The 23,179-nt window shown below is 28.4% G+C and overlaps 1 protein-coding gene across 1 annotated transcript in view; it reads left to right on the top strand.

The window, feature by feature from the left end:
• Positions 1-7,371: 7,371 nt before the first annotated feature.
• cad (carbamoyl-phosphate synthetase/aspartate transcarbamoylase/dihydroorotase) overlaps positions 7,372-23,179 on the top strand; it is an 83,665-nt gene continuing 67,857 nt past the window's right edge. The window contains 5 exon segments of the mRNA NM_001280939.1: positions 7,372-7,402; positions 13,817-13,858; positions 16,918-17,020; positions 18,553-18,822; positions 18,912-18,970. Of these exon segments, the coding sequence (NP_001267868.1) occupies positions 16,939-17,020; positions 18,553-18,822; positions 18,912-18,970 (411 nt within the window). The 5' untranslated portion in view covers positions 7,372-7,402; positions 13,817-13,858; positions 16,918-16,938.

Below are 23,179 nucleotides of genomic sequence, written 5' to 3'. Positions count from 1 at the left end.
TGTATGACTGAGAGATTCTGCCACCACCCCTGGATATAACTGTTTTGCAAAAGCTGCATGTTGCAGAGTTAGTGTCAATTAAATCGATCGCAAAATAGTCCCATACCTCGCTTTTCTTACGTTTAAGCATCGTAATGATACTTTATTCTGAAATAAAAATGGCATTTATAATAATAAAAACAAATAAGATTATTAATTTAATAGTACTTACCGGTTCAAATATCAATTGAAATTCTGTGGCAGTATTTTGCGTATTTGCAATATTTACTTTTGTTAAGGTTTTCCTTCACAATTTACTAAACTTCAACAATGATATTAAACGCAAAAGTAAAAATTTAACGTAAACTAAACAAAAGAAAATCACAATGGCAAAGAGTGTATATTTTATTTCAATTATCAAGAAAGTATTAATAAAAAAAGCATAGTCGTTAAAAAGTCATTTTAGAAAGAATTGGAATCTCTAGTTATTTTCATAGAAATTATACATTGAACACAATAACGATAATTACTCGTTATAAAACACGAAATCTAATTTATGGTACTGTTATGTTTGAAAACCTAAAATAACGGGTATGAAACATAACGGGTATGAAACATAACGGGTAAATGACCCGTTAAGTTTAAGGAAATTTTATTAACTTTAGAATTCTTTCAAATCCATTATAAAAATGAATTTATTATAGTTATAGTTATGAAAATTTTTAAGAATAATATAAATACTTTCTCACCTTAAATGAACATGAAGCATAAAACCGATATGCAATTTACAGTTGTTGTAGTGATGAAATTTAATTATATTGTTTGTATAATGATTTATTTGTAGGAAATTGAATACGTTCCTGAAATGAGTATGTTTAAGAAGTTATTTTTAAAATAGAAAATTCTGTATAACTTTTCATCACATATTTATAAAATGATGATGGCGATATTAAATTTTATTTTTGCTTTAAGTTTGCTTTTAAGTCTGGTACCAAACTTGAAAGTCTGGCACCAAACTTGAAAGTCTGGTACCAAACTTGAAAGTCTGGTACCAAACTTGAAAGTCTGGTACCAAACTTGAAAGTCTGGTACCAAACTTGAAAGTCTGGTACCAAACTTGAAAGTCTGGTACCAAACTTGAAAGTCTGGTACCAAACTTGAAAGTCTGGTACCAAACTTGAAAGTCTGGTACCAAACTTGAAAGTCTGGTACCAAACTTGAAAGTCTGGTACCAAACTTGAAAGTCTGGTACCAAACTTGAAAGTCTGGTACCAAACTTGAAAGTCTGGTACCAAACTTGAAAGTCTAATACCAAACTTGAAAGTCTGGTACCAAACTTAAAAGTCTAGTACCAAACTTGAAAGTCTGGTACCAAACTTGAAAAAGCAACTTGAAATATTGTTTTTCAAGTGCAAATTAAGTTCAAGTTCGCTTCTTGTATTACACTTTAGACTTGAAGTATAACTTTCATAATTAATTTCAATTACGCTTCTTGCATTCGGAAATGATTTTCGCTTTCTCAAGTTGCTTTTTAAGTCTAACTTGAAAACCGCCGGATTTTAAGTATTACTTGAGTTTAAATTTGTTCTTTGCATACGGTCAAGTCAAACTTTAGATTTGAAGTTTGATCAATTTTCAAGTTCGGTTCTAGCACTCCACCCTAAACATTCTTTACTCGTGCGTTTTGCATCTTAAATATAATAAAGCTTTAATCATCGCAAAAAAATTCTAAGAATTACTTTTACAGATTTTAATTTTTACAAATTCTCAGAATTAATTTTTACAGTTACTTGTTTTTAAAAAAAATAGTCCTTATTATTTGTTGTGAATGACGTCTTTTAAAATTACAGACGAACAAATAAAGGTTGCATATAACAATACAAATACAATCGCATATAATCGCAATAATAATACAATGTCATCATATAATTAATTGTAATTTAAGATTATTTTAAAATCCTGACGCACATATTATACACTATATATGACACTGTGTTTAAACGGTATATCAAACTATGAATACTTCATCCCCATATAACAAATAATATAAAATAATTAAACTAGTAAATTTATTAGTTTAACAGGGGCAAGGCTTTTTGTAATTCAACATATCTTTTTTTTTTTCTTCAAATATTAAATTTATCACTTTTGGATATGTTTTATCTTTTAAAAGAATATAAACGTTGCCAAACTTTAATAATACATATTCTTCTGCATTAACATCGAAATTTATATATCTATTCTAAAAAATTTATATATTTATTCTAAATGTAAACCGCTTTAAAAATGCATTTTCAAGAAACCACAAAACAAAACGTTTTAAAGTATTGAGTCAATACTTTTAAACGTTTTAAAGATTGTGGTTTGTGTATTTTTTATATGTGCAATCTTTTTAGTAATCGCGTTGTATTTGTCAATACTATTGAGTCAATGGTATTGACAAAATGCATAGTATTAAATATCTCAAAAAGTAAAAAAAACTCCCTGGTATATTATTTGGCTTGATAGGTTTCATTTTCTATTGCGAAAAGAAAATTTTATTATTTTAATTTCTTTTTTAATTTTGTTTTTAATTTCTATTTTTTTAATTTTAATTGATTTTTAATTCTGTTGTGAAATTTTATTTTCAAAAAAAAAAAAATTAAGTTTTCGTAAAAATTTTGATAATTAGAAAAATTCAATTCAATTCTTTAAATTTAAAACTACTAGTTTATTCGTAAAACTACTAAATTATTCATTAGTTTGGAAAAAAAACTTTGACCAAATTATATTTTTGTTTCAATAGTCAAATTTTGAAAATAAATCTTATAACACGCAACTTCGGTGTCAAATTTTCAATACTTACACTTAAATTATATTTTAAAAAAAATACTTGTTAATTAAAAAACAAACTTTAATTATTTTTTCTGGTGGCAGAAAGTCTAAAATTCTTCCACTAATTTTTTAAACAAAAAAAAACAACATAAATTTATAAGCAAAGGCATTGCTTATAGAACGTAAAGCAAAAAAAAGCAACGACTCGTTCGGATCTTGTAACTAAAGAGTTACAATGTCGTGATGATTGGTCGAAATCAGTCAAAAATTACGTGAAAAAAAAGTTTACGATTAGTTTTTATACGGTAATTTACGATGAGATTGCGTTAAAGTATGTATGTTAAAAACTGACAACATAACAATCAAAAGAACTGAAAAAAATAAAATTTTCCTTCTCATCTAGTTGGGAGACAACTAGGCGCAATTGGAGGTGGCCTCCAAATAATCTTGCATCCAAAAGTTATTTTGGAGACGGCATCCTCTAAAGAAAAATTTCTTGCGGCAACCGCCGATTGGAAGGCGGAAGTAACTGGATTTTACCACCAATTGAGAGAAGAGAAAGCCAGAACATTTTTCCGCTAAAAAAATATTTGAGAGGCATGTTTTTAAAAATTTTTTGTTCTTTAATCTTTACAGAGTAAGTAAAATTCGTAATATATAATAGAATCTTTACAGGTATGGTATCTATTTTTGCTATTTTAGAAGAAATTCTTTGAAAAGTAAGAAGGAACAAGTTCAAGTTTACATTTGAGCATAAATAACAAATTTTAGAATATATTAATTTAATATACATTTAATATACATAATATATTAATTTAATATACATTTAATGCTTTTAAATTTTTTTAAAGTGGCTCAGCATGCGAGAGTCTATCCTTATTAAAAACTATTCTTACTGCATGTTTTTGTTTTCCATATAGTGTGGTTAGTTTGGATTTATGAGTACTCGCCCATGCAACATTAACGTATATGTAGTAGCTTTGTATAAACGAGAAGTATAGGAACGTTAAATTACCAGGAAACAGTATAGAACTAACTTTGTAGAGGATAAACCTCCAAAAAACCAGAATGTTTCCGTCTGGAGGCATAATCACGTCTTAAATGAGGTACCTTTTTCATTATAAAAATAAACAGCTGTTTATTTTTGATAATGTAAAAGGAACCTCTAAATCATTTTTTAGATAATACCTCAAAACTCTTAATCATTTGTTAGATAAAACTCAAAACCAAACATAGATAATATTAGGTTCTCTGGACCCTAATACCATCTAAGTTTGAGTGTGAGCATAGTGAAGTTCAAGTTGCTTTGTATTTTTTGGATGATTGAAAGCAGTGTAATTAGCGTAAACGCAGTAGTTAGCGGCTCTCGTCTAATTAAAATGCTATTCAGTTTTTTGTTTTGTTAAAATTATCATTACACATGAAAGAATCGGTGGAGCGAAGTTTTGATGTTAAAATATAAATATTTATTTTTTCATTAAAAAAAAAAAATATTAGCTAGAAATCCGTTTCATTTTTGTTTGGAAAAAAAAATGCATAGAAACATTGGTTTTTGACATCTTTTAAAAACACCATCATCGAGTTAAATGAGCATGCTCGAATTATTCAGTGTTTTTTATTGAAATTACCAAGTTTAAAGTCATAAAGTTGCGATGGTTGTAATTGCTTTTTTAAAAAAAGCAAAATATATTAAAAAATTTTGATATTTTAACAATATTGAATATCTTTCTTTAATTTAAATTCAAAAAATGTGTATTTTTATCGTTTAAAAAATTGAGTTATTAAAATTGAAAAAATAAGCAATAATTTTTTTTTTTTTCGTTAAACAAAGTTAAACAAAGTATTGTTTCAGTTAAAAGTAAATCTGATCTTTTAATGATAATTGGTGAAATATAATCATTATATTTCACAAATTAGTTCTAATTGCACGGTATATCTCTACTTAACCTGAATTTTTTGAGCTAATTTAAAGTGCTCATATTATAATGTGGTCTAATTTAAAGTGCTCATATTATAATGTGGTCTAATTTAAAGTGCTCATATTATAATGTGGTCTAATTTAAAGTGCTCATATTATAATGTGGTCTAATTTAAAGTGCTCATATTATAATGTGGTCTAATTTAAAGTGCTCATATTAAATGTGGTCTAATTTAAAGTGCTCGTATTATAATGTGGTCTAATTTAAAGTGCTCATATTATAATGTGGTCTAATTTAAAGTGCTCATATTATAATGTGGTCTAATTTAAAGTGCTCATATTAAATGTGGTCTAATTTAAAGTGCTCATATTATAATGTGGTCTAATTTAAAGTGCTCATATTATAATGTGGTCTAATTTAAAGTGCTCATATTATAATGTGGTCTAATTTATAGTGCTCATATTATAATGTGGTCTAATTTAAAGTGCTCATATTATAATGTGGTCAAATTTAAAATGCTCATATTATAATGTGGTCTAATTTAAAGTGCTCATATTATAATGTGGTCAAATTTAAAATGCTCCTATTATAATGTGGTCTAATTTAAAGTGCTCATATTAAATGTGGTCTAATTTAAAGTGCTCGTATTATAATGTGGTCTAATTTAAAGTGCTCATATTATAATGTGGTCTTATTTAAAGTGCTCATATTAAATGTGGTCTAATTTAAAGTGCTCATATTATAATGTGGTCTAATTTAAAGTGCTCATATTATAATGTGGTCTAATTTAAAGTGCTCATATTATAATGTGGTCTAATTTAAAGTGCTCATATTATAATGTGGTCTAATTTAAAGTGCTCATATTATAATGTGGTCTAATTTAAAGTGCTCATATTATAATGTGGTCTAATTTAAAGTGCTCATATTATAATGTGGTCTAATTTAAAGTGCTCATATTATAATGTGGTCTAATTTATAGTGCTCATATTATAATGTGGTCTAATTTAAAGTGCTCATATTATAATGTGGTCTAATTTAAAGTGCTCATATTATAATGTGGTCTAATTTAAAGTGCTCATATTATAATGTGGTCTAATTTAAAGTGCTCATATTATAATGTGGTCTAATTTAAAGTGCTCATATTATAATGTGGTCTAATTTAAAGTGCTCATATTATAATGTGGTCTAATTTAAAGTGCTCATATTATAATGTGGTCTAATTTAAAGTGCTCATATTATAATGTGGTCTAATTTAAAGTGCTCATATTATAATGTGGTCTAATTTAAAGTGCTCATATTATAATGTGGTCTAATTAAAAGTGCTCATATTATAATGTGGTAATATGAGCACTTACGCTGCTTTTTTTAAAACCTCTGCGTTTTAAAAAAAATAAGGGTGCCCAAATATTTAACTGGATGAGTAGTAATCCCTAAAAATTGTTTATTCGCAAAAATTTCTGATCCAGTATAATTATTTTTGAAAATATTCCTCTGAATAATAAATATTTTCTCTGAAGGTGCTCATAATACCCTAATCTAATTTTTTGAGACTTTTACAATGGTTTTTTAGATCATTTTCTTATAAAAAGAAATAATATTTTCGAAATCATTACCAATGAAAACTTATTTTAAGTTCCTGATTGACCGAGTTCTAAAAAAAAATGCGTAACCACTATAAGTACCTAATAAATCGACTCATAATATTTTAAAAATTAAAATATAAAACCACCTTATTCTTTTTCTTTTATTTTAAATTATAATAATTGGCTTTGATTCGCAATTTTTAAGACCTGTAACAAGATCAACAGAATTTCACTCAATCATATTGAGCACTTACTAAGTATAAAATAGTTCATGTAAGAGGAAGACTGCCTAACAGGCAATATCTGCATAAGCACGTGCTGACATAAATGCCCCTAAGAACTTCTAACCATAATAAATGTAAAGAAAATGCGCCAAAATTTTTTGCAAACACTAGAAAAAGTGCGAATTTTTATAAATACAAAACAGTTACAAACACCGACGTGCAAATAAGCATGTGTATAAACTGGCATTTACGAATGCCACACGTTTAAAATAATAGAATATTAAATTAAAAAAAAAAAGAAAAAGTTATATATAGCTTTCTCAACTAAATGCAAATAGTAGATGTACTTTGCTGTTAGTTGTATGAACTTAACTTTTAGCATAAAAAATTCGTTGTTAACATTCATAAAGATTCGCACTTCCGCTTTTTGGCGCATATACCAGGTTGCAGTTTTGCAGATTTACTTTTTTGCATTGCTTCACACTTATGTAGATTTACAATAACGAAACTTGTACATAATTAGCCTTTTAAGCCGATAAAATGCATCTCTTACTCTTTCTGCAATCGTTTATCTAGATTTATCAAGTTTATTGTAAAATAAAGTTTTTTAAAGTCTTTTTATTTAAAATATTAAAGAAAACAAACAAACTACAAAAACAAGGTCTTACCGACTTAATATTAGTTCTGGTATTGAAATAAATCAATTCTTTTAAGAAAAAAATAAAATTTAATTTGTAAGTTGTCAAATTAGTTATTAAAATTTAATAACAATTATAAACAAAAACAGCTGTGGTTTGATATATTATTTGAGTTAGCGAGGCCTTGAAAAACATCAAGTCGTGCGCACATGTGTTGTAACTGATTTCTCGAAACAGCCAGAAAGGTAAAATACTATACTCTAATATAAAATAATATTACTTTTATTTTTTTAATATTTACTGTAAAAGTAGCAAAATAATAAATTTAGTTAAAAGTATGTGCAAATATTTTACCTATCACTTTGTATATCTCTGTTCCTTATGTTGTGTTTAAAATCTGTTCCTTTTTTATTACCAAAAAAAAAAAAAAAACGGCGTTGAAGAAATATAAACTTGATAATTTAAAATGCGCAATAAATTATGTAATCGTTTTCTTAAATTCAATTGAAAACAATTATAAAAAAATTATATTTATTACTACAGGAAATTTCTCTCTCTATCTCAAAAACATGAGTATTACAATAATAAATAAAATGTTATTTTACAATAAGTTTTTTTTTTCGAAGTTTTAACATCGAAATATTATAATTATTGTAAATATTATAATTTGACTTAATAAGAAATAATAATCGAATCCAGAGGCAAATTTTATAATGCTTTCCACAAATTTAAAACTCTTCACAGTTTTCATTAATAAAAATGTCTTTTTGACCAAGCAATTTACAGCAAAATAAATTTATTTTCTAAAACTATAAATTGATCGGTTTGTAAAATTTTATAATAAAAATTTAAAACAAAACAGCATATATCTATTTTGATCAGTAAAGATTATATGATAATAAAAAATATAAACTTATATATATATATATATATATATATATATATATATATATATATATATATATATATATATATATATATATATATATATATATATATATATATATAATATACTTTTTATACTTAAAAAAAAAATATTTATACTTAAAATTTTTATACTTAAAAAGAAAAGCAAACTCACTCCCAACAAGACTGCAAGTAAATACTGTTAAGTTGGGAGTTACTAGAAAACAAAGAATAATGTCAAAGAGCAAGGAAACAAAATTCAAAGGTTGTACGGGTATCAAAAATATAAGATGGAAGACAGTTTTAAAGCATTAAAGTGCAAAAAAACTTAACTAGATGGATAAAATTTTTTAGAAAATGCAGGGACAGATACAGTAAAAAGATACAACTTTGCTGAATAACAAGTCAAGGAAGAATAAGTTTTATTTCATGGAACTAGAGATGATAGCTCATTTAATCAGTTACCATGATAGTTTAAAAGAAAGAGATGCAACATTACGACGATGGAATTGCAACCCTAGCTTGGCAGATAAAGCAGTTCTAACCACTTTTAAAATGCTTGTTTGAATCTTGTCTAGAAAAGAAAGAGCATGATTAGAAGAACCAGCTCAAATATGACAACAAATAGTTTATACTGAATTATCATCTTAAAGTTAGCAAAAAGAAAAAAGTTGTCAAAGTTAGCTTCTTATCAGATGCTAACTTTGCAATGGACTGTACATATGGTTTTCCAGGAGAAGTCTACTGACTTCTCCTGGAAAACTCATATGTACAGTCTCATAAGTACTTTTACTCATGAGTCTCCAATCCCTCATTGCATCGTTGATTACATCTGCATCCCTTGTAGAGGCTTTTACATAGGTGTTAAGTTTGCGATAATCAAGCACCAGTCTTATCTTCTTTTTATTATCTTGAATGACGCATATCAACGGTAGTAATCCTTTAGCTTTTCCCATAATTTTAAGTATGCCTTCATTGATCCATTCTTTAATTTCGTTGTCGAATGCCTCACAATGTTGGTTAGATACGTTATACTGACTTGTTCTGTTTTTTTTTAGGTTCGTTCTCCCACTCCCAACTTACAATCCATTTGTTGCCATCGAAATAAGCTTAACTTGTTCCAATTTTAATTGTTGCAACACAAGGTTTCAATGACAACTTAATCAGAGAATAACAGAATTTCGATTTTCCAATGCCAGTTTTCAGTTCATCACATGAATTTATTAGATACATACCCATAATCATGTCATATTTATTTATTACTTTGATCACACATAACACCAATCCATCCACCAAGCACCGGTTCGTTGGGTGATGTATTTTAGCAACAACTTCTTCACATCAAATTATTCCCCCCATTGTTGCAACATGCACTACACAAATCACTTTATAGTCAGATGGTAGTAACTTCTTGGTGATGATTGATTGCAAGCAACCAGTATCCACAAGCGCTATAGTTTTTCTTCCGTTTATTACCAAGTCGATAGTATGTAGAACAGTTTTGGGACGAGTTCTTGTAGAAATACCTAAAGCAAACTTGTCCCATTTAAGTTTTCCTGGTTTTGTTGGCGTTTGTGGCAGTCCTTCGCAGCATGTTTATGCAAGCATCTCTTGCATAAAGAGGTACATTCACATGCAAAGTAATTTAATAATTCAGAATTGAAACATCGCATTTCATTCTTTCTCCATATATGACTTGCCATTACAGTCCCAGTTGTTCGGTAACTTGCATTTACTTCTTCATTCACATATAAACATGCCGCATCTAATCTAGTTTGTACAACCACGGATGCAGTCTTGACACAATCATCAAAGCTCAATGCATCTTCTCCCCGAAGAATGGTACACAAAACAGCACCATCATTAATCCCAATAATGAACTGATTACGAAGTTGGCCATCTCTGTCTGAAGGCAAGAACTTGCATTCTTGAGCTACCTGGATCACTCAATGCCCAAAATTCATACCATGAGATTAAAGACGATTTTCTTATTTCCAACGTTTTCAGTTTTGCCACCAACTCCTCATACGAAACGTACGAAAAGTTGGAGGCAAAAAAAAAGTTGGTGGAAGAATTATTAGCACCTGAACTCCTCTGCCAGGTCAGGTGCTGTTAATTCCTCCATGGTCTTGTAAATCTTCGACGGCAGAGTAGCAAACAAGTTTGCTACGTGTTGATCAACACATTTAAGAGCCATTTTGTTTTTAATGTTTTTATTACTTATCAACAACCTCAACGTTTTTACAAAAAAATTGTTTGCTGTATATAGCATTTAAAAATACAACTTGTGACTCTTGTCAACAATTAATGATTGTTATACAAAACGTTATAATAATAAAAATATGCATTGTGTGACTTTTGTCAATAATTAGCAAAGCTAATTACTGACAAATTATTGACGCACATTAAAATTACAACAGATATATAATATTAGGTATATATAGTTGTATTAGATGTGTATGTAATGTATTAAATGTATAAAAGTTTGGTTTAAGCTTAGATGTGTAATACACATTGTGTATTATGATTGATGACAATGTTTTCACTCTTTTTCCACAAAAAAAATATTTTGGCTAAGTTAATTTTGTTCAAGTTAAATTGTCTGTTATATATAGAACTGTAATGTAGACTTGCATAAAATGATTTGGTTTTTTTTACACAAACACAGTTGACAAAAAAATAATAAAGAAATAAAGAAAAACATCAAGTATGCACTTAATTTTATCATTGTTTCTAGCATTAGAGGCTCTGGTTCACCTGATTATAGAAATAAAGTTAAAATACCATTTAAAAGCTATTTCACTATTGGTTAAATATTTGGATTCAAACTATACATTTAACACAGGTTAATATTACAGGAGTAAATAGGGGAAAGCGGGGTTGGTTGTCACGCAGGTTGGTTGTAACAATGCTTATATTAAAAAGACTATTAAAGGTGCAAAACTTTGGAATCACTTGTTTAATAAACATTGGTAATGTTTATCTGCCCACTTGATTTCAAGTTGATCAGACCATTACAGAAAAAGTTATTGCAAAAATTTCATTTTAAGCCTTGGTAAGTAAAATTTTTTATATTTTGTGTCTTTCTTTTACCAAATTTAGTAAATAATATACGTTTTTAATATTGATTAATCTAGTAAGTTCACCAATTAATGAATTTAAATCAACTAATCTGCCAATAAAGCATGTGCATCTAAGTAAAATCAAGCTCCAAACATTATTTGTCATGAAGGGGTTGCTTGTCACATTTTGTTTGGGGATGGTTGTCACACTGTGACAAGCAACTCCATGAACCTTTTTAAATTTAAAATGAAATATTTTACATAATATGTTTTTTTTTCTCCTACAGAAATGCTGCGACAATTTAGTAGAAAATCAAATAAAGGCAACATTCCTAAAGATACTACCCTTCGAGCTTTTGAAGATGTCAAAATGAATGCCAAATCTATCAGAGAGGTAGAAAAAGACTATGGCATAAATTATCAAACTCTAGCAAGATATTGCAAGAAACTAACCCCAACTGATTTACCAAAGAAATCTCATAGTATTAGTGTTAGATATATTAAAAATCAACAGATATTCCCAGAAATTTTTGAAAAAGAACTGATCATATATCTTTTACTAGCTTCTGTATTTTCCTTATGAGACAACCCAAAATGTATTTTGGGTTGTCTCATAAGGAAGTAAAAAAGCTGGTTTTTCAACTGGCAGAAAAAAATTGTATTTCTGTTTCTGAATCTTGGATGAAATTAAAAGAAGCAGGAATAGATTGGTTTACTGCATTTATGAAGCGCTATCCACAGATCTCCATCAGGCAGCCTGAAGCAACCAGTTTAAATAGAGCTTCTAGTTTCAATAAAGTAAATGTGAAACTATTCTTTGACAATCTACAACAATGCTTTGAATGTTATTTATTTTCTCCTAATGAAATATGGAATATGGACAAAGCAGTAGTTACCACAGTACAGAAACCTAATAAAGTTATTGGAAGATGAAGTATAAAGCAGATAGGGGCTATTACTTCTACAGAAAGAGGGACACTAGTTACACTTGCTTGCACAGTAAATGCTTCTGGCATTAGTATTCCTCCATTTTTCATTTTTCCTTGGATTCATTTTAGAGATCATTTTATCAGATATGCTCTACCAGGGAGTACAGGAGATTCAAATGCAAGTGGCTGGATGAACGAAGTCAACTTTATGAAATATCTAAAACACTTTGTAATGAACACAAGGTGCAGTAAAGAGAAGCTCTGCCTTCTACTGCTTGACAATCACAAGACACACTTAAGCATTGAAGGTTTAGACTTTGCTAAAGACAACGGAGTGGTGATGCTGACTTTTACATCACGCTGCACACTCAAACTACAACCATTGGACAAATCAGTATATGGCCCACTTAAACACATATTAACACTGCAGTTGACTCTTGGTTGTTTATGAATCCTGGAGAAATTTTGATCATATATGACATTCCAATAATTGCGAAGGTTGCATTTCCCATGGCTGCTACTCCACGAAAAAATTTTGGTTTTGCTTCAACAGGAATATTTCCTTTGAATCTAGATATTTTTTCTGATGAGTTTGCTCCCAGTTGTGTAACTGAGTGTATGAATATTTTTTAAACATCCTCTCATGTTAAGAACTTTGGCAACATGAGAGGATGTTTGTGGATGGACCTACATTAGGCATATCAACAACCTTTCAACCTGTTGATATGCTTAATGTAGGTCCATTCACTAACTCTGATCCTCAACCAGGCTCATCTAAAGGGCAAGTTCAAAGTTCTGAGGAACTCAATAAACCCCCAGTAGATATATGAGAAAAGGCAAATGCTCTTCAGCAGAATTTAGGCCTAATTATGTCCCCCAGAAAAGCCATTTCCAAAAGCAGGGCTAAAATAACCTCTACCAGAAGCAGTTAAAGACATTCATTACTAATAGCAACCGACTCCCCTGTAAAAGCATTACTAACAAGCGAGAATTCTAAGATTAAAAAGAAATCAATTGATAAAGGTGGCTGTAAAGGCAAATCAAAAATGAATCCTGCAAAAGGAAAAGGCAAAGCTGCAAAAAATGTTGAAACTTTGTCAGAAGATGAGGACAAATTTGCTTGTACTGTTGTGAGTCCTTTGCTAATAGCAGACTGAAAGAAAAACGGGTATAGTGTCTAAAATACAAGAAGTGGGCACGTGAACAATGCACACCAGGCATGCTGAACTTTATATGTTTAAATTGTGACTCAGATGAAGAGTTTAATTAACTAAAAATTAAATAAATTATTCTTTAAATTTTGTTATTATATTGTATTGTATTAAAAAGCTTTGTCTTTTATTCCAGATGTAATGTTCAAATGTTCATGATTTTATAATACAATAACACAATTGATTATATTTTGATAATAAATCAACTTCACATAATTGTGTGACAACCAACTCCGTCCTGTGTGACAACCATCCCTCATAGAGGAGTTGGTTGTCACACTCTGGTGACCTTTTTAAAATTAATGTTTCTCATAGTATGTGCACTTTTGTGAAATAAAATGATATAATAAATATGGGAAATGGACAACACACCTATGTGTAAATTTGCGCTCCCTTTGGATAAAAATTGAATAAGTGGCTTCCCAAAAATTAAAAAATGTGGCAAACAACCCCGCTCCTCCCTACACTTGGTCTAGCTATAAAAGCAACACTTTTTTAAACAAGCAGTCCTTCCATCACAGCTGTCAAAAATTTCTCAAATTTTTTTTTAGAATAAAGACAGTTAAAAGAAATATTTCATTTAATTTGATAAGGTTAGTAAAAATTGTTTTTTAGATGTTAGATAAAGAAAAAATCTTTTTTTTCTGAAATAAATTTATATACATGCAAACATAGTTTATAGACTTAACTGGTTTGGAAACTCCGTAAAATCTATTGTTTAACCTTTTGACACAAAAATAGAGCGTAAATGAAGCGTGACAGTGCACACAAACTTTTTAACGGCGTTTATTGCTAAGTGATATTGCAAACAGATTATTCCTTTATTTCACAGATTATCTGTAGTGATTATTTATAAGTGATTTTTTTTGTACATCATTGAACAGTGTTGACCGAACAATGATTAAATTTCACCATTATATGTGTGGAGATATGATTACTCCTGTTATTTTTAAAACAATAAATTTGTATGCCAAATATAGATACATATACTTTGTAGCAGACCCACTACACCTGATGAAAACTGCTCGAAATTGCTTATTAAACTCTGGCGCAGGAAAATGTACATGCTACTTGTGGAACAATGGAAAATACTTACTGTGGCAGCACATTACTCAATTGTATTATGAAGATTTAGACAATGGTTTAAAACTTATGCCTAAGTTAACTAATGAGCACATACACATAAACTCTTACTCTGCTATGACTGTAAAACTAGCTACCCAAATTTTAAGTCAAACTGTAGCAACTGTTTTAAAAACCTTTGGAACTGAAGAGCATAAAGAGACAGCTAGTTTTTGTGAAAAAATTGACATGTTTTTTGATTGTGTTAACAGTAGATCTCTTGAAGAACATAAAATTAATATAAAACCTTTCCTTCAAAAATACACAGACCAAAATGATTTACGATTTAATTTCCTTTTAAATGATTTTTTGGATTATTTTAAAGATTGGAAAAGATCTATAGATGAAAGAGTGGACAATACTTCTAGTTGTCAATACTCTTATGAGGCTAAGGCTAAAATGTTCATTTCACATCAGACTCATGAAGGCTTAATAATGACATGTAACTCAATTGTGGAAGTTACAAGGTTTCTGTTAGCAGAGGGTATGTCTTATGTACTTACTAATAGATTTTGTCAAGATCCATTAGAGAAATATTTCAGTGCTCAAAGACAAATAGGGCGACATTCAGATAACCCTGATGCTAAACAGTTTGGATACAATTCTAATGCAATACGCATCCAAAGAAGTGTTTCACTTAACACTGGAAATCCTAGAGGCTCTTATATAAAAAAAAAGTCTTGGATAAATGTGTCTGAAGATCTTATACCAAAAAGAAAGAGCAAAAAAACATGATTTACAAACTACTTATATTATAACAACTATTTGTATTCAAAACTTTTATAAAACTACATATATATATTATTTGTCTTTCAGTTTATGTGATTGTTTCATATTAGCACGTAATCCTTTTTTAGATAGTTCTCCTGTTGTTTTTTTTGCTTTGTGTTTATTAAAAATGTCTTTGACAAATGAATAACTTCGAACCCTAAAATATAATCTCAGTATTGAACACAAAGTAGATTTTTGTATATCTTTTTCAATTTTTAAATCACAGCTTTCAAGAATAACCCTGTAATATTCATCTATATCTTGATCATATAATGTTTTTTCTGTCAAGAAATCTATGTCTATGCTTTTAGTTAATTCTGACTGTTCTGTATATAAACAAAATGCTTTTTCTGCTATAACTAATATTTGCTCAAACTCAATTGTTATACCAGTGAGTCCTCCACGGCTAAGAGCATTGATAAGTTTTTGGTCTGGAATATTTTTTGTTTCAGATTGGCAGCTTTTTAATATTGATATTGCTTGTTGTATAGCAGTGTCATTATTTGTTCGAAAACTTTAGATTTTTTTTTTTTAATTTGTGGATGCAGTAACCTCCTAGATATTGCAAGCCATACTTTTCCCTTTCACATATTGTTTGTCTACTTGATATCTTTTTATCACTGACACTAGATATATTAGCCCTAAAATAAGATGCTATGCTGTCAGCAAGTTTGCTTAATAATAACGTAGCAGTATCTTCATATTCAGCATCACAATTAAAAATTTGCCTACTGTTGATTACTATTCTGCCAAAATAATCAGCATAAAACTCATTCAAACTTTTTAGAGAGTTTCAATTATTCTATCAAACTGAATCTCATCTTTTATCTGGTCAATCTGAAATTTTTTAACAACTTCAATTATTTTGTCACCATAAATTGAGCTTTCTATAATCTTGCAAGACACTTTTTTTAGTAGTGAGAACAAAATCTCATTGTTAAAAACTGGATTATTAGCAGGTTCATCAACGATAATATTGTTGGGGTGCTTTTTAGAGATATGCAATTTCAGCCCTCCTTTACTTCTAAAAACTTTAACGCATACATTACATGGGAAGGATCCAGGGCTAAGCTAAAAATAGTTTTAAGTAAGATATACGTTTAAAAAACAAAGTATAATCAGTCACTCAATCGCTTATCTTTCGCTTAATTTGATCACTAATAAAAAAACCTAAAAACAAATGTTTGTTTATGCTACGTAAATAATTTACATAAAGAAACATTTTTCACTTTTTTATCTTACTAGGAAAAAGTACTAACATCTTTGACAATAGCTTCAGTATAATTTTGAAGTTCAATACCTTTTTCAAAACTTTCCAATAGCATTATAAGGTCACTATTACAAAAATAGTCATCGTCTTCTCTCTCTGAAGCCATAGTAAATTTTTGTGCTGTGCACCGTCAATGTCACGTGATCACAGCGTTCACCTTAATGAGTTTTTTTTTACGCAAAACACCGAGTTTCCAAACCAGTTAAGTCTATAAACTATGATGCAAATCACTTAAAAGTGTCAGGTCGCAATTTTTTGCTGTTATTGTTTCTTTATTGTTATGGTTAAACCTTAGTGTTAAAAATTTTATGCTGACCTGATGCTGACCAAAAATAGCTTTTGGTCTATTTTTGAGATTATTTTTTCTAATTAGAAGGACTGATATATATATATATATATATATATATATATATATATATATATATATATATATATATATATATATATATATATATATATATTTGTGTGTGCGCACGGTTTTCAAATTAGAATTAGAGCAAGATTTCAATTATGGCAAAATTAGTGTTGGAAAATGGAAGTGAGTTTAAAGGAAAATTATTTGGTTGCAAAAAAAGTGTTGCAGGGGAAGTAGGTAAGTAGTTTTGTTATTTTTCTATATGTTGCCTGCAGCATATGATTTGATACTGAAATTCCCACTAAGCATAAAACTTGTTTTTTAATTTTAGAAACCTCAACTACAAATATAAAAATTCAAAAACTCTTTGTAAGATTCAAAATTTGAGCTTTACAAAGAGTTTTTAGCTAATGAAATTTAAAATAATGAATTACTTACGTCCAGAAGTATTGATAAAATTAATCTTTCAAACAAAAAAAGCAAGATATGTAAACTTTTGATTAAATGTTCATCATTATAATCTATGCATAGTTGCATTTGCTCCAGATACTTCAGAATATCTTTAACCATACTTTTTTAAGTATTGATGATGACAATTTTAGTAATCAACTCTTCTGCTTTGGACATTTTTGTGGTTGGTCAAGTACTTCTTCATTTTTGCAAATAAGTCAAAAATTACAAGGTGTCAGGTCTGACGGGTATGGTGGCTGGCCATTTATTGAAATGTCCTTGCTGTTCAGTTACTCAAGAACTACTTTTGTAACATGAGATGATATAAAAAATTTTCGGTTTTTAATGTTTGGAATTGGTTGTTGCTTCTTAATGACACAAACTACTTTTGATGTAGGTTTTAACACTTTTGATTTTGGCCTTCTAACAGCACTTATGATTTTGCTCTTCTATGAAGACAGTAAACACAAAGAGACTTTAATGATTCAAACATAATGGTAATCATGCATTTAGGCTTAAATTTTTGTCATTATGCAATTGTTTTGGACTAGGCAAACTTTATTGTTTGCTGTCAACTGGTCTTGAATAGATTCAGAACTGGTCACTGAAAACATCACACAGCCACCATTTACATTTTCTTTTTTACCCAATTTTATAATAATTTTTAAAAAGTTCCTTAAAAATATTTGATTTTGTCTGTTTTTATGGTTTCAAAACAAGTTTCTCTCCAACAATCATGAACTTTATATTTGTTTATTATATGAATAACAAAGAGATGTTTTTAAAACTAAAGATTCTTATGGTCTAAAACAAAAGTTCTAATAAACTTAAAACAAGGAGTTTTTACAAGTCTTTTTTAAAAGGTATTTCTTTGCTTTGTGCTTCATTAAAGGTCATTGATTTTGTATAATGCATTTAGCATAGAAAACAAAGTTTACAGTTGAAAGCACACTTCTTGACACAAATATTTTTTCAGTTAAAGTAGATTTTCTTTTTTATAGTTTTTTAAATGGGTTTAACTATTAAGTGAAAAATCATTAAAAAAAATTTTGATGGCAAATAAAAAGAATATGCTAAATAAGCATACAATTTTCACTTGTCCTAAGTGAAAACAATATGCTAAATTTTTAGTATTCTGTTTACCACACAGTTTATTAACTTATTTTTACAACAATTGTTTATTGTTTAATTTTTACAAAAAATGTTTGTTGATTCTTTTCAATTTTTACTACATTATTTGTGTTTAGTTTTTCTTGTTTAGCTTAAATTCTTCTTTTAATTTTTGGTACAGATTTTTGTTTATTTATATTTTATTTTAGTGTTTCAAACTGGAATGGTTGGCTACCCTGAAACTTTAACTGATCCTTCATATAATCGCCAAATACTTGTTTTTACTTTTCCATTGCTTGGAAACTATGGAGTGCCAGATGTTACTAGAGATAAATATGATCTTTTAGAGAACTTTGAGTCTTACAAAATATGGACAAGTGGTTTAGTTGTTGGAGATTTGACAGAGAATTATAGTCATTGGTCAGCTGTCCAATCGCTCTCACAATGGTGTGATAGCAACAAAATTCCAGGAATATATGGTATAAAAATATAGTTCATTAATAAAATAATGAAACAGTTGTTTTTTCTTTTTTAGAAATCTAAATAAACATATCAATTTAATTTATAGGAATAGATACAAGAGCTCTCACTAAGCAGTTAAGAGAGAGTGGAACAATGCTTGGAAAAGTAATTTTGTTTTGTTATTCATGTTGATTTATTTAAATATTTTTGAGGAGGTTAGTTTCTAGTTTAAAATATTATTAATTCCTTTAGTTGCCTAATAAGTTAGACAGTCTCGTCTTAATGATGAACAAGTAGTACAGTTTTAAAAAAATCGGTCTAGAATTAATTCTGGTCATAGGCAAATCTCTGACTTACTAAATGAGTAATAAATCTTTTGTCAGCAATAATTAAAGTGTTAAGGTAATGATTGCATCATATAGAATACCCTCTACATGCCCAAATCATTTTAGTCTTCCTCAACATACCCTATCAGGTACGCTAACTATTTCCAAAAACTGTCTAATATTGTTGCTTGTTTTTCTTATCACACCACACATTAATCAAATCTCTGTTATTACAAGATGCTAAGTACAACAATCTTCATTGCTCAATCCTATAGCATCTGAAAATTCTAACTGCAATTCCCCTTCAAAAACTTTTATGCCAAATCTTTTCTACCATGTACTCCCTCAAAACCATCTGTTGCTTCAACCAACATGTTTATTTATATCTTAACATCAGCCTTATTTTAAACCAAATTAAGACTGATGTTAAGATATAATTCAAACAATCAGCCTTATTTTAAACCAAAATTTATCATGGACAAGTCATGGACAGGAAAGGGATGCGATTGCACTCAATATCTGACCACGCATATAATTTTTTTGGCTTTTTGACGCTTCAAAAACATAAACAAGCTTAATTATAAAAACAGGAAAAAAATCTTAACAAAAGAGAAATTAAAAAAAAAAAAAAAAATTAAAAACTATAACTCTCTAATAAAAAGTCAACTAATATAAAACTGAAAAATTAAAACTCTAGTACAAAACTATTTAATGATGCTTATAGGTTGAATAACTTTTCTAATGCTTTTATAATATTAGGCGAACTCATTTAAATAGAAAATTAATCATAAAATAAAATCATTCATAAATTGTATTCAAACCTAAATATTTTTTTTAATTTTTAAATTAAATTAAATTTTGTATAATATTCTTCATTAACTTATGCTTAAAGGGATTTCAAACCTCCAAGACATGTTGTGTTCATATTACAGAGAATGATTTAAAACAATGTTTAAGCTGAATTTTTTTGATTAAAACAAAAGAATAAATTCACATCAAGAAAAACTTTTTTATTTTAGTCAAAGCTTATCTTTTCTGTTTTGTCGTAGACCAAAAAGTCAGCATAATATATGTTACAATCTACAGACTTGATAATTTATTCAATCGTGTTTTATTCCTAAGAATTTCAGTACATGGTGTCAATGACTTTTCTTGTATGTTAAAGATTGATTATGTAAACAAACAAAAAAAAATCAATGTCATGTACTCTTAGGAATAAAACGCACTTGAGTAAATTATTAAGTCTGTAGATTGAGCGTATATTATGCTGATTTTTTTGGCCTACAACAAAACGGAGAAGATGAGCTTTGAATAGAATAAAAAAGTTAGTTTTTCTTGGTGTGCATTTATTCTTTTGTTTTAATCAAAAAAGTTTAGTCCAAACATTTTTTTAAATCATTCTTTTTAGTATGAACACAACATAACTTGGAGGTTTGGGATCTATGTTTTGTATTTTGAAACAATTACTAAATTTGTTACTATATTTAAAAGCGTTTAAATTTTTTTTTGATAATGTTGTTGTTTTGTAAACTTTCTAATTAAGTGTTTTTATGCTACTAAGGTCATATAAAAACATTTAATTCGAAAGTTTACAAAACAACAAATAAAACTTTTTAATGAACTTTATGAATTTAAAAAAAAAAATTTATTCAATCACATCATTGTCGTCGCTTATAAAATCAATAAAACAAATTGTCTTATAACATTTACATTCATCATTAAAAAAAGTACTTTTAAAATAAATAAAAATTTCATTTAATATTTTATGATTTATTTAATAGCATAATAAAACTTTTTTTAAAAACATTTAGCGTAGCATAAAATAATTTTGTTAGAAAGTTTTCAAAGCATTATAAAAAATAACTGCTATGTTTTCTACTATGAAATTTATGTTTTTTTCAAAAAGTTGTTTATAAAATTAATTGTACAAATTATTTTAACAACATTTACATTCGTCGTAAAATATATACTTTTTAACTATATAATATCTTTTGATAATTTAAATAACATATTTTTTTATATTAAACGTTAAAAGCAATTTCTCACTTTATTAATTTATTTCAGTGCAATTTAAAACCTTTTCAAAAATCTAAAGAGCCATGGTCAAGTTGTCGCAAAAACAAGTTAAATGCGTGGTCAGCAACAGTGTGCGATCTTTCCTGTCCATGACTGATTGTAAAATTCTTCCCTCTCTTCAGTTGTCTGAGATGTTTAAGATGTAATTACTGAAACTATATTAAGTAGTGATCTTCCAATATTAAATATTTTCGAGTGAATCTATTACTGGGAGCATGTCTATCCTTTCTCTACCTGCCATTTCAGCTATCTTTCTACTTTTATTTTGCATAAAACCCTCATCGGCCAACCCCACCTACAATCTCACACCTTTTGTCAAACTAAAACTCTCCTAGCTACTTTACAGTAGTGATCAACCAAAACAAGAAAAACCCCGAAACCAAAATAAACCAAAATTTCGGATATACTAGTTTAATACCAAAATAGACGTTTTGGCAAACATTTTACCAAAAATAATATTCAAATTTTGGCTAAACATAAGTAATTTTTTTATAAAATTTCTAAAATTACAATTTTACATTTGCTGTTTATTTAGACAAATATTGTATTAGAATTGATTACACATATTTCACTAAGTTGAATTTTAATACATAAGTTGATGGTATTAATAGTGAAAGTTAACAACTGATTTTATTTGCAAAACAAGATTTTTTTAAGGTTATCTGGTAATAGATTGTTTCTTTCATTGCTTAGTATATCTCTAGCTGTTGAAAATAACATTTTCATATCAGTTGATGTTGGAGGAGTAAGAAACCTCTTAACAATTTTAACAAATGTCAGCTTTATTTCACTACTTAAATTTTAGTAATTCTTTCAGAAGTCTAGACAGTCAGAGAATGATTGAGAATCCAGATAATCTTTTTGGTCAGTCTAGAATACGATCTTTGGTCTAATTTTAATTAAGATTGGGCAATGGTATTTTTTATCAAGTTAGATAAGCCCAAAATATTAGATTTTTTGGAAACTTGTTTGAATTCATTTAGAGATAGCAGTAAAGAATCCAGTTGTGTCAAGACTGTTTCTTTTGAAGCATTACATGCATCAAGGGAGTGGAAAAAATAATGCTTGAATATTGGATCAAGTAAGGTTGCAATAAAATAGTGCTTGGTTTGTTCTATGCTACATGGAAACAACTTTCCATTACAATTTTCATTGTTTGCTTCATTGCAATCTTATCGTCATCTTTACTTTTAGTTTCAAGTGACTATTATAGTTTTCACAATAGGGATACAAGTACTGATGCAAGAATCACTTCCAGAAAGCAGTTTAGTGGCTTCTTAAACAATAAGCAAAATTTTGACTGTTTTTTTCACAAACATTCCAGTCTTCACATAAAAATTCAATGCCAGAAGATGGCAACACAAGGATTGTGATGGAAATTGCAGGTTTAAGAAGCAAAATTCTTTGCAACATATAAAAAGTCAAGTTCCATCTTGTTGCAATGTCATTTTTTAATCAAAGTCAATTTTTATTTTCCAACTGGACTTCTTGATCTTTGTAGAGCTCTGTACTAAACCCATTAGAGTAGGATACATAAGTGCAAACTTTTAGGCATTTAACAAGATGAAATGAAAACTTTTGTGAAAGCAGATAATATTTCTTCTTTCTATGATTTATGTAATAAAATGTCTAAAACTATCTTTTTCCTTCTCAATAATATCAAATATCTATAAAAACTGTTTATATCTTTACTCTCCTTATATATTGGACAACTTAAGTGTTCCAAATTTTATTATTAAATATAAAAAGATTTATACTTTGATAGCTATAACTGTTGTGTTAAGTGCACCATAAAACCTTTTTTTCACAATCATATTCATATTATTAGTTGTCTTCATGCTGTAATACATCTCATTTCTTTACCAATTGAGATGCAATGCATCTCAACTCTTTACCAATAGATCACAAGAAAATTGTTGTTATTGAACAGATGTTAAATACAAACTCCTTAATGTTAAATATGAACTCCTTA

Source organism: Hydra vulgaris, chromosome 12 (genome assembly GCF_038396675.1).
Source record: "Hydra vulgaris chromosome 12, alternate assembly HydraT2T_AEP".
Taxonomy (NCBI): Eukaryota; Metazoa; Cnidaria; class Hydrozoa; order Anthoathecata; family Hydridae; genus Hydra; species Hydra vulgaris.
The sequence above is the reverse complement of the archived record's forward strand: the minus strand, read 5'-3'. Positions and strand labels throughout refer to the sequence as shown.